The sequence below is a fragment of the Triplophysa dalaica genome, chromosome 4 (genome assembly GCF_015846415.1).
Source record: "Triplophysa dalaica isolate WHDGS20190420 chromosome 4, ASM1584641v1, whole genome shotgun sequence".
Taxonomy (NCBI): domain Eukaryota; kingdom Metazoa; phylum Chordata; class Actinopteri; order Cypriniformes; family Nemacheilidae; genus Triplophysa; species Triplophysa dalaica.
This window is the reverse complement of record NC_079545.1, coordinates 17,338,181-17,353,004: the sequence shown is the minus strand read 5'-3', so window position 1 is coordinate 17,353,004 and position 14,824 is coordinate 17,338,181. Positions and strand designations below refer to the sequence as shown.

Below are 14,824 nucleotides of genomic sequence, written 5' to 3'. Positions count from 1 at the left end.
AAGAATGTTGGTAACTGAACAACGGTGGTACCCATTCACTTCTATTGTTTGGATAAAAAAACAATGCAAGTCAATGGGAACCGCAGTTGCTTGGTTACCAACATTTTTCAAAATATCTTATTTTTTGTTCAGCAGATGAAGGAAAGCCATACAGGTTTAAAATCACAAGTGGGTGAGTAAATCTTGACAGAATTTTCATTCTTTGGGGAAACTATCCCCATAAGGTGGCAATGTGTTTAAATGGAACTTAACATCTGTAACTGTCCTTAATTATACAAATCTCTAGCGCACCGCGACTATTGGCATTCAGCAGTGAAAAGACAATCAAATTTACTTGCAGTGTCTTTATGGCTCATGCAAGATTCACACCCTAATTCCAATAGATCTAATTGCGTACAATTAAATTGATTCTCACATCTCATCTTGATCGCATCCTGTGTCTGCTAATCTTTCTTTCCATCTGTGAAATACTCTGTCTTCCTCGTAAACCCAACCAGCTGCATGCACGGCTCGGTAATTCATTTTAATCCAGTACCACTGCAGTGCTCATCAGGCTATGAATACGTAAGCCAGCCCAGGCCGTAGCCTGCCGCAATTCTTCTGACACAAAGAGATTTGATTCCAGGCAAGAAGGTTCTCTCCTTGCATGCCTGTGAGCCTCATGGTGATGGGTGCGAGTGTTATGGATGTTGTTCCAGTGTTGGATAGGACAGGTAATAAAATAAAGAAATTTGAAATGCCCAAAGCCAAAGCAGATACCATCATATCACAGCTGATGCAACAGAAAGAGAAAGAGAGATTGACTGCAGGGTTAGATGTGGATATATGAGGATTCTGTCATGAGTGTGATGTTGGAATAAAGTGGTCTTTACACCAGTAACAGTTTTAACGTGCATGTACACGTGTTGGGAATGTGTCACAGGATGATTTAATGAGCTCAGTTTTCAGCATGTTTTATCTTTTCTGCTCACACGGATTAAATATGTTTGCAGTTGGGATTTTTCACATGCTAGAGAGTTCAGAACGGGGTTTTTGTCTGTGTCTAAACACTGAATTAGCCTTTTTAGTTTGAACAGCAAATGTTTTAAGCGAGCAGATTGATCTTGAAGCATTGATACCAATGTTGTTTCAAGGAGAAATCTGTCCTCTTTAATCTACATTAAGCATTTTATCTTTTACTCTTCTGGCTTCATGGTCGTCCAATATTTGCAATCATGGTCGTTTTTTTTATGAAAACTGCTTCTATCCAAGTTAACAGGGAACGTTCGCCCCATCATTCATTAATGTGTTTTCAATGGTATTTAAAGGTTAGGACAGAAAATTCTGAAAATAATGTTTATAGGATGTTCTAATAATGTTATTAATGGTTTATTTTCATACTCATCACATTATGGTGACAGCCTCTGCTTAGAGAAAGAAGGAGAATGGTTTTGAGAGAGAGCTCCCTTAAGGATGCTGATTCCAAAGGCTCGAATGTGGAAAAAGAGAGCGCCTTCGGTACCAACGCCACCCTCCTTGCCCCCTCAGATTTCTAACCACCAGCTCATGCCTTCCAATAGATTACCAATCACCTGGGGAAAGATGTGAGGCGATAGCTGCCACATCCAGCCTATGCTGCAGGCAAGAGTGAGACATCAGCGACATCAACCCTTTGGTGTCAGCGCTCAAGCCGCCACCCTCCAGAGACTACAGGATTTTAGCCTGGAAAACCTGCAGCACCGCCATAGCGTGCAGAGTGGAAGCCGTTTCTCAAGCAGATGTGTAAATCTTGTCTGCGAGGTAGGCAGTGAATCTGCAGGGCTTAGAAGGAAGGCAAGTGTCTCCTCGATGGGTGGCAGGAGCACAGACCATGTGCTTCTGCTCTGTGTATGTGGGAGAACATGGCCTGCGTTGTATGAGCCTGCGCCGTTGTATGAGTGAGCCTGCGCCACAAGACCACGATTTCACCACATGTTTGTGGACATCCGGGAATAACAGAGTATTCCTCTTCGACGTGGCCTGATAGTGGACGTACCATGGCAGGCTCCTACGGAGAGCTCCAGTTGTAGTAGAGCTCCTTTACAGCTTTTTCAAGAACCCAAGCGAGCTCCTCATGGAGGTCTGGGGTTCTCTCGGAGTCGAGCCGATCCCGCTCCGACTCCACCCAGTCCTTCCCCAACACCGCGATAGACATAAGAGTCTTCATTATCCTCAAAACCGGAGGAAACGGTATCCGCGGCGGGAGGGGGGTGGAGGCTCTCCTTAGCAAAATGGACTGGGGAATGATGCGACGGCAGAGGACGGCCGCTCAGAGCTGGGTCGTCAACATCCCCTCGTGGGGGGCAGCAGTGGGCTGGGTCCCCAAGAGACCACAAGACACATGCAGGCAGTTTGAACATTTACTTAAAATTCAGGAAGTCATTTTGGATAAAAGCTTTAGGATGCAGTGATATTAAATATAAATTGTAAACAACATTTACTATTAACATATTACTATTTACAGTAATACATACACTTGGTCCATATGGTATTTGCTGTTGTTTACCACAACTTGGAGGGCAAATAGCACATAGCACTTTATATAGTTTAATTAATCTCGTCCTAATATTTTTGCCTTCAAATATAACTTGAAATGGCTTTAAATGCCTGTTCAAGGGTCACACATCGCAACAATTTTTCATTAAATCGCGATATTAGTATTAGCAATGCTATTTGCATCCCTACTTAGTAGTCCTCTGTATCAGATAAAAAGTAGTTTGTCCAGTGTAATCAAATGGTTATTTGAATGCTAGTCCTGTGGATAAGGCAGTGTCTGTGAGGCTGGGTTATGGAGCGTGCTGGTTATTGATGAAGTTAATGACGCCTGAGCGTCCCTTTGACTTCCCAGCCCCCTCTATTACTCCAGGCATAGGATGACAAAGGGAAGTCCACAGGTCACATGACAGGCGTGAGAGGTCAAACACTGGCTCACTTCCTGTTGAACTCACGTTGTCCCCTATGGCACCTATGTGTAATGGGTCATTTGATGCAATACAGTTTTACAGGGGATTATGTCTGTTCATGATAAAATGTTTAAAATATGTTTAAAAAACTATAAAGATGCGCAGTCATGGAAATATGGTGTCTATATTATGTGCATCGTCGTCATGTTAAAGGTATAGATCACCCAAAGCCTGAATATTCTATCATTGACCAAATGTTCCGATTTTTTGTTGAACACATAGTGAGAAAAGAAGAATGGACTGTTCACTCTTTTTCTTTCGTTTTCGGGTGAACGGTACCTTTAAGAACATTCTGTTACGGAGGGTAACATTTTCTTTATAGATAGAAAAGCATGATAACTAATCAAGGTATTCATGAGTCAGCCTTAAGGGAACGATTTATGTACATGCCTTTTGCAATGTCAGTGTGACCCATAATGATCTACATAAGCATAAACAAAACTGAAGCATATTTCCCCTAACATACTGTATTCGTCTTCATTGGCTTTATTGTGAATATGTTCTTTCTTTTGAGTATATTTATTTGATATGTGAGTTATGTCATGTTACAAAGTTATTGTGATCTCACTGCAGTCAACTCCACATCTTGTGACACCGAATTAAAACTTCATATGCACGCTAAAAGGCTTAAAACATGCCACTGATTTTGTTCCTTAGATTGAAATCATAACACTGTCCCAATCAAAGGTGCAAATTTGGGATGGGATATGTTTGTCTCTCTATTCTCAGATGTGGTAAAATAATAATTTCTTGCAATACTGGTAAATCACACACTTCACTTTTATCATTAGCAACCGCAATCATCAGCAAATTTCCTCACGTGTGTTGATCTTCTGCAGGGAGATGTGTTTCTCAAGCTGCCTTCGTAGTTTGACCTCCGCTCCATATTTTCCGGTGGTGCCGTTATCAGCCAGAATGAAGTGCGAGTGTAGACTATTGAGCACCGTGAGCTTACTCAGAGGGTTAGACATTGTCTGATATGGCCGGACCACCTGAAAGACACACCGCATGAAGAAGGGAAAGAGTTAAGTGTGCAGGGATGTTCAGAATACAATGACACATAGGTGATGTTTTGCAAAAAGCAGAGTGACATGTTGCAAAGAGCAGGGTGACATGTGTAAGTCAGTGGGCAGCGAATACCTTCTGATAGTAGTCAGAAAACAAGATGAATATTGTGAAGAATCACTGAGAACCTATCATCTGCTGACTGACTTTGGAAAGGCCAATGAAATAGTTGAATAAAATTTTCATGCCGGTCTCCGCCCCGGATATCCGGGTATAAGAGAATGCTGCATTCATTCACCATTTGTGCTAAGGAGCCCGAGAGCATCTCTCCACCTCTGCAGCGGGCAGCAAGCATTGTGGCATGAAGTACATAATGTCTTGTTCCCTCCATGAGGGAAATGAGGTTACATGCGTAACTGAGACGTTCCCTTTCTGTCAGTCTCTTGGCGTTGTGTTGGACCGACAGATGGTGTTCCTATAGAAAACGGAACGGCGCTGACCGCGTCACAATCTCTTGCGATCTCGTGCTGACTGGCCTGACTGACTGTAACCATCCAAGGGATGGGGATCCCAAAGGGTCCCAGATCTTTGGGGGGGACCCAGAGCTTTGGAAAGGTGATAAGCCCCTGCCACCAGCCATCACGGGCATAGGCCTTGTTTCTCTAATGGCGAGAAGCCGCCCGGCAACCTAAGGGCCACTGGGGAAGTGCTATTTCCTCACTGAGGAAACGCGCTACAGAGACCACTTCCTACCGTAGGGAGGAGTTTAGTGGAGACACCAACATGGTCTCGCCGGAAGGGGAGAACTCATGGGAGGAATGTACAGACTGAAGGGAGTACCGCAAGGTGGAGGCCCACCTAGGAAAGGTCATGAGGTCAAGATGATAGCCAGGTCATGAGGATACATCAGACGGAACCATGTGGGGTTACTTCATCTAGAGCACTAGGTGTGGCTAGATAACTTTGGTGATACCCAGTCTAAGGAGACAGGAAGTGTTTAATAATAGATGGAAGAGAGGCAGAAGTAGCACACTGACCCACCTATTAGGGGGGAAGGTGCTTTCGCAGGAGTACGCGCTACCAGTCGCCGGTCTTACCTGTTGGTAACATGCAAGACTCGGGCAGCATGTTCCCGATCGAGCAGCTCTTCTCCTCGAAAAGAGTAACAGGACAAGAAGAGGCACCACTTAAAGGCTTACAGCTGCCTAGTGGTAGGAGCCCTAGCCTGAGTGATGGTCTCAACCACCGCAGGGGTAAGACACTCAGGATCTCCTCGTCCCATCCAGGAGCCAGACATGGAGGTTCCAGAGGTCTGGTCTCGGATGCCACAACATGCCCTTCCCCTGCGAAAGAAGGTCCTTCATCAGGGGAATTGGGCAGGGGATAGCTGCCGTCATTAGCTCCGAGAACCAAGTCCGGTTGGGCCAGTACGGCACAACTAGTAGTACTTGATGCTCCATTTCTCTGACTTTGCACAGGACCTGTTCAATGAGGCTCACTGGGGGGAAGGTGTACTACCGCTTGTCCCGCGGCCAGTAAAGTAAATTTTCTCAGCGTCACGCATTTGTGCAAGGTTGAGCCAGAGGTGCCTCTCCTGGAGCACTAGTGTGGACATCGTCTGACCCAGGGCCTGCGCCCGTGCCAAGAAGGGGGCATTCCAGGTCTTATTAAGCTCCTAATGCACTTCCAGGAAAAATGTCACGGGGGCCGGGTGCGGCTTGGAGTCGCTCTCAGACCCGTGGTACCATGTAACCAACCGTGAGCATTGGGGAAGGGCCGTTGCACTGAAGCTCAATGCTCACCGTGGCCCGGTAGAGCATGACTGAAATTTCAACGTCCGCTCCTTCCTGGGCTTGACCTCCCGAGGGAGGGAGCTCCGGGGAATGGTCAGGGTCAGATGCCAGTAAGTCACCCTCCGATGCTGCAAGGGACATCTCATCATCAATACGTGGCTGAGGATAAAGATGGAGTAGGACCACCTCTTCGGGAACGATCATAGGAGCGTGTCAGGGCACAAACGGTCCGCGAGCCTGTGGCTGACAGATTAACGCTCACGTTAATCCCCATATCACCCCTGTGCTTGCGTAGTGGGCGGCAGGGCCGTAGCAGCTGCTGTCACGGAACGGGAAGCAGACGAGGTGGTGGCTGGGTCAATAATGAACTAAGCCACACGTGAAAGCAAATGTATGGGCAGGACGTATCCACGAAGGCTGCCTCAGCATGCCGGATACCCAAGCACTTAAGGCAGACATCTTGTCCGTCCCCCTCCTCAATGAGAGTTTTACACCCATGAGAACAGCGGGACATGCCGATCTGGAGAATTTAGCTCTTTAAGAACACCCCTGGAACTGCCGAGACACCCAGGGGAAGTCGCTGAAGTGAAGGAATAAGCTGCTGCACCACGTTGTAAGATTCCAGCATTTTTGAAGATCAGCGTAGATCAGGTATATCAGCATCTATCGAAGGCTCCTTTTATACCCGAATATCCGGGGCGGAGTCCTGCATGCAAATTTCATTCGAAATTTCATTGGTCTTTTCAAAGTCAGTCAGAAGATGATAGGTTCTCAAGTCAAACACCATCTGTTGGTTCGATACACAACATCGAGAGACCGACAGAAAGGGAACTACATTTAGGTGAACCATATATCTATTATTTTCAACTAAGGACCCTACACACACATTCCGATATGAAACATTCAGTACAACCTTTATGTGCAATATATTTTAAGTTTGTCGAAATGTCACTGCCTCCTCTTGGAGTTTAAAACATTCACTTTATGTCTTATAAGACCAGACCAGAGAGAAAGAGACCGTTAGGGCAGGGGAGGAGAGAGAAAGGAGCAAAATGATAAAAAAGAGCATAAGAGTCAGACTGGATAGAAATCAGAGATTATAAATAAAGAATGATTCTATCTCTCTGTCTCAGTTCTGCATCTGTCCTCGGAGACTCATGCACAAGCTGAGGTGAAACAGAGTAGATATATGTACATTAATTTTTTACAGAATTCCACATGACACAGAATCCATTCGGAGAGTACAGAAAATACACTACAAATCTTCCTGCTGTAGTGTTGACAATCCCTATTGTGAATAATGAGCTCTGTGAATATATGAAATCAGACCTTCTCAAATCTGTCGGACCTTGTGCTTTTGAAGACCATTTAGCAAAGTCAGTTTCATGATTATGTCACTTACATCTTTGCCCACCAGGTCTTCCTGGTTCTCCACAATGCCCCAGGGGGCAATGCCGATAGTGCAGATTTTTCCTCTGGATTTGGAAGCATGGTCTTTAAGAGCATCACCGACATGCCTAATGACTCCTGGGGTGGGAGAGTGGGTATAATGGAGGGCATAACAGAATCTCAGTATGAGCATCATAACCAAAACATTAAGGAGATCAAACATTCGTGTGTGTGAATGTATTATTTCATAGCCATTCGTGTTGAAGAAGTCAGCTCAGTCTTTTTCTTGACAAGCATTTCCATCATCTCATAGTACTGTAATAAGTGTAATCTAAAGCTCTTCAATAAACTGAACCTTTGGGTACAATGCCCAATATGCGATAAACTGTATTGATATAATATTTCCTTCCATATAAATAACTTCAAATACACAATTAAATCTATACATTAAGTATATATATTGTACAGTACCAGTCAAAAAGTTTAGGAACACTTCACAGAAATGTTACTAAACATCTTAGAAATCATTTTCTATCATATAATTGTGTCTACATATCACTTTGTTTAATCAGAAAACAATATCATAATATATATATTTTTTTCAATTGATGACTAAATAATGAAGAAAAAGCAGCCAATACGATCTCTGAATGGATTGGGAAGTCCTTCAATACTCTTTCAAATGCTTCCCACGATGAGACCTCAAGAAGGTGAATGATTTTGCAATTTCTAGTCAAAGGTGGCAACTTTGAAGATGCAAAAGATTTGAGTTAATTTAGATGCCTTAAGTGACAACACAACTCCCACATAACTATTCCAATGTTTTAATGAGTTTACTATTATTCTAAAAGGTGGAAAAGTTATTGTTATAGAGTTATTCTTTTCATTCTTTTGATTGGTACTGTATTTTATGAGTAGTTAAATCCTCCAAATGTAAACATACAATAAACATACCAGTGTTAACTCCTCCAGTGAAGATCCAGGCCCCGGTGGTCATGGCAGCTTTGATGAGACCTTTGCCAAATACTTGCTTGAGTTTGGGCTGCAGCTCAAAGTTCTGAAGACCTCCATGAACAGAAATGAGCAGCTTTGGAAGTTCCAGCTGCCACTCCTTTGTCATCAGATGCAGGAGTAAATCTGGCTTTGTGTCATAAGACACTCGAACATACTGAAAACACGGAAAAGTGTCTTAAAACAGTAAGACCGCTTACAGAAGTACACCAACAATTAAATATCAAGGAGTACACATAACAACCTACGAGACTTAAAAAGTAACATATTAAGAGAGAGTTTAAAACTTGATCTGGCTAAATGCCTATAATAGAATTCAATTCTGAAAGGTTTATGAATATTTAATCAGAGTTAGGTAATGCCATGATTTTAATACTGTAGCTTTAAACTCTTGTTAATGAGAGATATGAATTCTTCTACCATTGCTTTGTTGCTGTGTCCTCCCCCCTGGAACTCGATGGTACCAAAGGCATCGGTGGGACTTAGTTGTGTATGCTTACTGATGGACCATTTCTCTGACAAGCTGTCATTCTTTGGCACACGCTCTGACTTCTCATTCTGATTGGATGAGATGCTGGGGGGCAGGCCAATATGTTGACCAATTAGACGGCCGCAACAACACCTAAGAGAGAAGACAGAAGTAGTAAAAAGTATCTGAAAACTTTTTCTTTTCACAAGATTTGTATTGTTATTAGACGTTTTGAGAACCTGTGTGTAATTTTTTTGTAGGATCTATTGACAGAAATGCAATATAATATGACTACCTACGTCTTAAGAGGTGTATAAAGACCTTACATAATGAATCATTATGTTTTTAGTAACTTAGAATGAGCTATTTCTATCTACATACACCACGGGTCCCTTGCGTGGAATTCTTTGTGTTGTTTCTATAGTAGACCTAAACAGACAAACTTCTCTACAGAGCCCGCTTGGTAAAAATATTGGAAAGCGTGAAGACATCTTAGCTCTGTGGCAGCCACCTTAGATCTTCAAAAGGGAGGCTGAGGGAGGAGATAGCCGTTGGTTGCCCTCAAAATCACCTTTTTTTCTCCGTAGAGCATTATAGGATGTTTTTGATTAATTTTTTTAAAATAAGTGTTTCCAAGATAGACAGCAGTTTTAAAAGAGGCCGCACTCAGATTTATTACATTGTTTAAGAATAATTGTTGTTATATTATTAATAGTATGCTTCATTGTGACTCAGTTTAATTACATCTCCTTTTATAAGTCTAAATTTTTTTGGAGAAAGACTATGACAGCAGTGGTAGTACTTACCTATGGGGGTCTTTGGTGCTTACAATAATGTGCACACATTCTCTCTTGCTGAATGCTCTTTCTATCCATGATTTTTGTGCCTGGGGAGAAACACAATAGGTAAAAGTAACAGAAATCAGTATACCAGTTTCCTGCATCCACCTGAGAAACAAGTAAATCCAGAGCAAAAAATCTCTAAAGTCCACTTTCGATCAGCCTTCTTACAAGGCAGTACTGGAAAGTGGTGCTTAATCCTACTTCAGTTCTGTTCAGTAAGGATTACGTGCAGTGATTCTGAGGTTAAAATTACAGTTTGATGGAAGCAAGGCAACCCAGTGATTTACAACAGAATCCTATATTACCCTCATTACGAAAACCATCCATTCATTTTCAACAGAGACCAATTAGATTTGTTTAAAGACAAATGACATCTCTTTTATTTTATATTAAGAAAAGATATCTGTTTCTTGCTGAACTAAACACAACAACAGCCCCATGACTCCCACGATACACCATAACTGTAACGTGTCGACAAAAACTAGCCTCAGAGAAAGAAAAAGGGGATGGTGGGATTAAGGTTTTCCAGGAAAACCCCCACATGATGACTCAACGAATCAAGAGCGGGGTGCATCACTGACCACCTACACTGGCAAACCGTTACGCCAATATGATCAGATAATATAGATCTGACAGCACACGATCTTTGAGAGCGAGTGTAAGAACAGCTCTTTGTTTCTGAGTTCCGAGTCCAACTATTGCTATGCAAAAAAAGAGGAAACATAATCTACATGTAGTATTAAATCAGCCAAAAAGAGGGGTTCCTTTGGCGAAATATTTCTTTCTCAAGTGTGATGAATATAATCAGCTTAGTCTCAGATGTACTACATGTGTTTTTAATGTAATAAAATCGCTAGGTTAACTATATTAGCTACTACAGGAGACCTCAAAAACACTACACAGAATTATTAGCTGAAGAGACTTCATAAACTTCTTATATTGTGTGTTTCTTGTCTGAGGAGAACGCAGCAAAATGCTTCTGGTGTAAGTAAGTTTTGTCCTAGTGATGGTCCCCTCTGACACACAAATTACATCTTTCGTCCTTGTTGGAAACATCTCACCATCTATATGGGATATGAATCAACTTGTAATGTTAAAAACAGCCACAATGGTTGGGCTAGGCAAATGGATAAAACCAAAAAAGTTTTTTTCTTCAATTTTTTCAATATCTGTTTCAAAACAAACTATTGAAGCAAAAATGTAATTCATAGATGCAATAAAAAATATGATTCTACCCTAAAAGTTAGATTATGACATTTTGATTTAAAGAAAAACTTGAAGAGAAATTCTCAATTCCAAAAATACATCTTTTATCAGATATCCAGCGAAACATATTACAAATGTAGTATACAAAGAAAATACTTGCTATACATTTGGCAATTATCTGTTTATTCAAAATCCACCAAAACTGCAATTAACCTACTGTAGGGTATAGAAATATATAATTGTCTTGAAACAACAGTGTGAAAATTATGTAATGTTAGATCATTGGGAATTACCTGTTTTGTATGCTCATCTTCATAAATTAACTTTGAACAATCTTGAAGTAAAAAAACACTTTTATCACAGTCCAGATATTCACAGTTGCAGTATAAGTTCTGTTAAAAGTCTGCAGACTTTAGATGCCAAACATGTGTCCTTGTTAGCCAAACCCCACTCTGTTAGGATTTCAGGACTAATTCCTCATGAGATTCACAGCTAACAAAAAAAGCCAGGACTGCCCCCTCAAAGCCTTTTCCGCTAACCTAATTTGACATCCCTACAATAGCAAACTCTCAACAGTCGAGTTCAGATGTGAACATCCATGTTTCCCTTTTTCATATTCCAATACACTGTGTGACAGGGGCAAACATGCATTTCGTTCTTATTGGTTCCATGGAAAATCGTAGCATGGTTATTTTTACTCAAGCTTCATTTGTGAAGTCTGCCAAATGCATAAATGTGACCAGTGTCTCTCCAGTGACCCTCAAGCCTATCAGAATCATCCCTCACATCTCTACATCAGCACAATTCACAGTCGCCTCACCCAACGCAGACACACAATTATATGAGGGAGGATCAAATTCAGTCATCGCACAGTCCAGCAGAGATTTACAATGGGTGTCAGCTTCCTTTTTTTGACATATCATGGTAATTATAACAATCCTGCCGAATTTACATAACACCCTTAACCTACATTCAGAAATAACGCGCACACAAACACAGCGCTGAGTGCTGATATGCCACCTGTCACCTGGGTGAATGGGTGTCAGTTCGAGACGGATGGAATTCTCTAAACTGTCTTTCATTTTTCTCCTCCCTACTGTGGACCTCAGAGAGGCAGCAAAGACTGATGAGACGGAAACATACAGTGAGACAGACCAGAGATATGTAAGATAGAGTTTATTTAATACAGGGGCATGAGTGACCGGAGGCAGAGAAGCTCAGCTCAGTTCAATTCAAATAGTTTCTGTTGTTCCACCGAAAAACAAAAATCATACCCATGTCATGAGGATAAATAAATGGTGACTGAATTTATATTGTTGGGTGAACTATCCCTTTAAGTTCAAATAAAATGGAAACTGTTAGTAACAATTTTCCCAGTATCCTCTGCTCCCTGCCCTGCCACCTTATGAGGTGTTGGGATCTTAATAAAGTCACTCCAGCGAGAATTCATTTAATGCAGATTAGAGCTTTATTTCCCCACTGTTTAGCATAATTAAAGCCGCCACAGATAAGTAGAAGACAGTTTATACGGGGCATTGCGGACCAGAATACTGGCAACATTGATAGCATCACAGATCTCTCTGTGGGCTTACAAGAGAGTAAAACTTTAGGAAACAGAGATTGATACTCTGAATATGAGGTCTGAGATTAAAAACTTTATTTAATGAGTATTTGCATCTGGTTTTCCCATAGGACTACAAGTGAGTGCATTTCCAGGTAATGTTCATTTCTTCAGTGATCCTGGAAAGCTGTGCTAAGATCCTCTGTCAGAAGAAATGAAACTATAAGAACTGAACCCAAAACCTCAAAGGAAAAGATGCACGTTCACAAAAGCACTTCAATGCATTCACATTTGGTTAAAAAAAGTGCAATTCTTCTTCAATATCGTGATCATCAGACATTTTGTGGAGATCAGCTTATTTACACCGTGGGTCAGCTTGTAAACACAGAGTTGCGCTTCCAGGTTCAGTCAGAACGCTGGCATCTGCCCCCACCGAATGTGCATGCGTCGAAGTGCTCTCATGAACGAGCACCTGACAATACAGAGGAGAACATATCGATTAGAGTCGTTATTTTGGTTTGTTTTTCGCAGATAATGTATTGTTGTCGCTTCAAAAAAATTCAATTGAGCCACTATGAGCAAAGCTCTACCTGATTTTGCCAAGTGGTTGATGACCTGAGGACAACATATTTTGTTGACCTAAGGAATTTTTTTATAATTACAACCTAAACCCACACCAAACCCTAACCATAACTTTCCCCCTAAAATCAGAGGGAAACGATAAGTGAAAAACAATGGTCTATAAGCACCTAATCCTGGTTGGAAGATTAAACTTAAAATAAACAGTAACCTTTATTTCTGAAATCTGAATTGGTTGATTTAAATGTTGTCCCAGGGTCAACATGATGTTGCCATAAGGATATCAACCACTTGGCAAAAACAGAAGAGCCATGAGCAGTTTGAGCCATTTTACAATGTCTTTAGTACTTTTCCGGATCTTGAGAACAACTACAACCATGATGTCTATGAGGAGGCCAGTACATTTCTCAGATGGAGCAAGGAGGTCTTAAAACATGTTGAACGTCATGTGGATAAGTCAAAATTTACACAAATTGGTTTCTGAGATGAACTTTTCCTTAAATGAATCTTGCTTTACAAATCAGAGGTATGTTTTCAAGAGCTTACAGATTGAAACACATACAAAAACAAAACTTTAAACTTGAGTAATCTAAAACTCTTGAAACCGGGTTCCATGGGCAAATTCCGAAATTTTGTTGTAAATTGTTACATATGCTGTACAAGCATTGTGTCTCCCGCGGTGTCCTTCCTCAGCTAATGGGTGCGAGTCTGGGATGCATGAGAACATGACAATCCTCTGCAGGCACTCAAATGCCTGTAAATGGATTTTTGAGCCTCCGTAGAGGACAGATCAAGACGTTTTCATGGAGAGAAAAAAATCTAAGAAAGGCTTTTCCATTCCATTAAGTCTGTGATCATCTAAAAGCTTTTATCAACTGCAAGGTGAGGTAGAGGTAGGATGAACTGAATTAAAAAGGGTCATTTGCTGAGATTTTACATTGAGCAAAGAATATAATTTTAGATTTCTAGCATGTGCATATGTAGACATGACCAACACCACACACACAAAAACTTGCATTAGATGGCTTTTAAGTTCACTTTGGCATGTGTTTGGGATGCTCCTATTCAGTAGGGAGTTCAAGTGTACTGGTGTGCACCAGGCTTTTTAATAAACTTAACCATCAAAATTGGTCCCTTTCAAACCGGAGTCAAAGGGATAGTTCACCTCAAAGTTTAAGTTCTGTCATCTATGTATCTTTTCTTCTGTGTAACACAAATGAAGATATTTTGAGAATTGTTTCCGTGGTTTTGTTTCCATACAAAGAAAGTCGATGGGGTCCAAAGTTGCTTGGTTACCAACGTCCTTCAAAATATCTTCTTTTGTGTTCTGCAGAGGATAAGAAAGTCAAACAAGTTTGGAATGACGTGCGGGTGAGTAAATGGCAAACAAATTTTAATTTTGGGGTGAACTATCCCTTTAAGGTTTGCTAGTAACCAATGTGGTTATTTGGGTACACCAAGATACTGTTGCAACAAACCAGCACTAACTGTGGTTGCAAGTTTAATTGTTATCAACAAAGTTTTATCAAAATTTTGTTCAAACGATTTTGTGATTCTGAAAGCCATGTAAAATGTTAACCATGCATATATAATTGCCTCTTGTCAATCAGCTGTCCGAAACTATGATTTACTTCACATACAGTATATGGTCACACAATAACAAACGCACAAAATATCTACCTAGTTATCTATCTAGTTTGGCATGAAAACCAACAAGTGAATCCGACCAACCCTGAGAGAAGTGTGTGTTTTTATGTCTGTGAGTGAATGTGTGCACATGTTTGTATGAGTCTGTATATATTTTCTGTACCCCGATATAATAACTGACATAATAGGTTTATTCTGCGGTTTAATGGAAATTATAAAATGCATGTTTGTAAATCTAAAGAGAGGAGCTGTTTTATACAGTTACATTATTTACTGAGGTTTTGTAGTATATCAAATATGAATGGGTTACAAATTAAAACCTGTCAAGATATTGTGAAATA

General features: G+C 41.1%; 1 protein-coding gene across 2 annotated transcripts in view; it reads right to left on the bottom strand.

Moving 5' to 3' along the window:
- Window positions 1-14,824, bottom strand: part of LOC130419719 (transient receptor potential cation channel subfamily M member 3-like) — a 59,083-nt gene that overhangs the window by 6,804 nt on the left and 37,455 nt on the right. For both annotated transcript variants that reach the window (XM_056746650.1, XM_056746649.1), the window contains exons 2-6: window positions 9,455-9,534; window positions 8,600-8,801; window positions 8,123-8,336; window positions 7,182-7,306; window positions 3,802-3,973 (exon numbers count right to left, since the gene is read on the bottom strand). In XM_056746650.1, coding sequence (XP_056602628.1) covers window positions 3,802-3,973; window positions 7,182-7,306; window positions 8,123-8,336; window positions 8,600-8,801; window positions 9,455-9,534 — 793 coding nt within the window. The remainder of the gene's footprint in view (window positions 1-3,801; window positions 3,974-7,181; window positions 7,307-8,122; window positions 8,337-8,599; window positions 8,802-9,454; window positions 9,535-14,824) is intronic.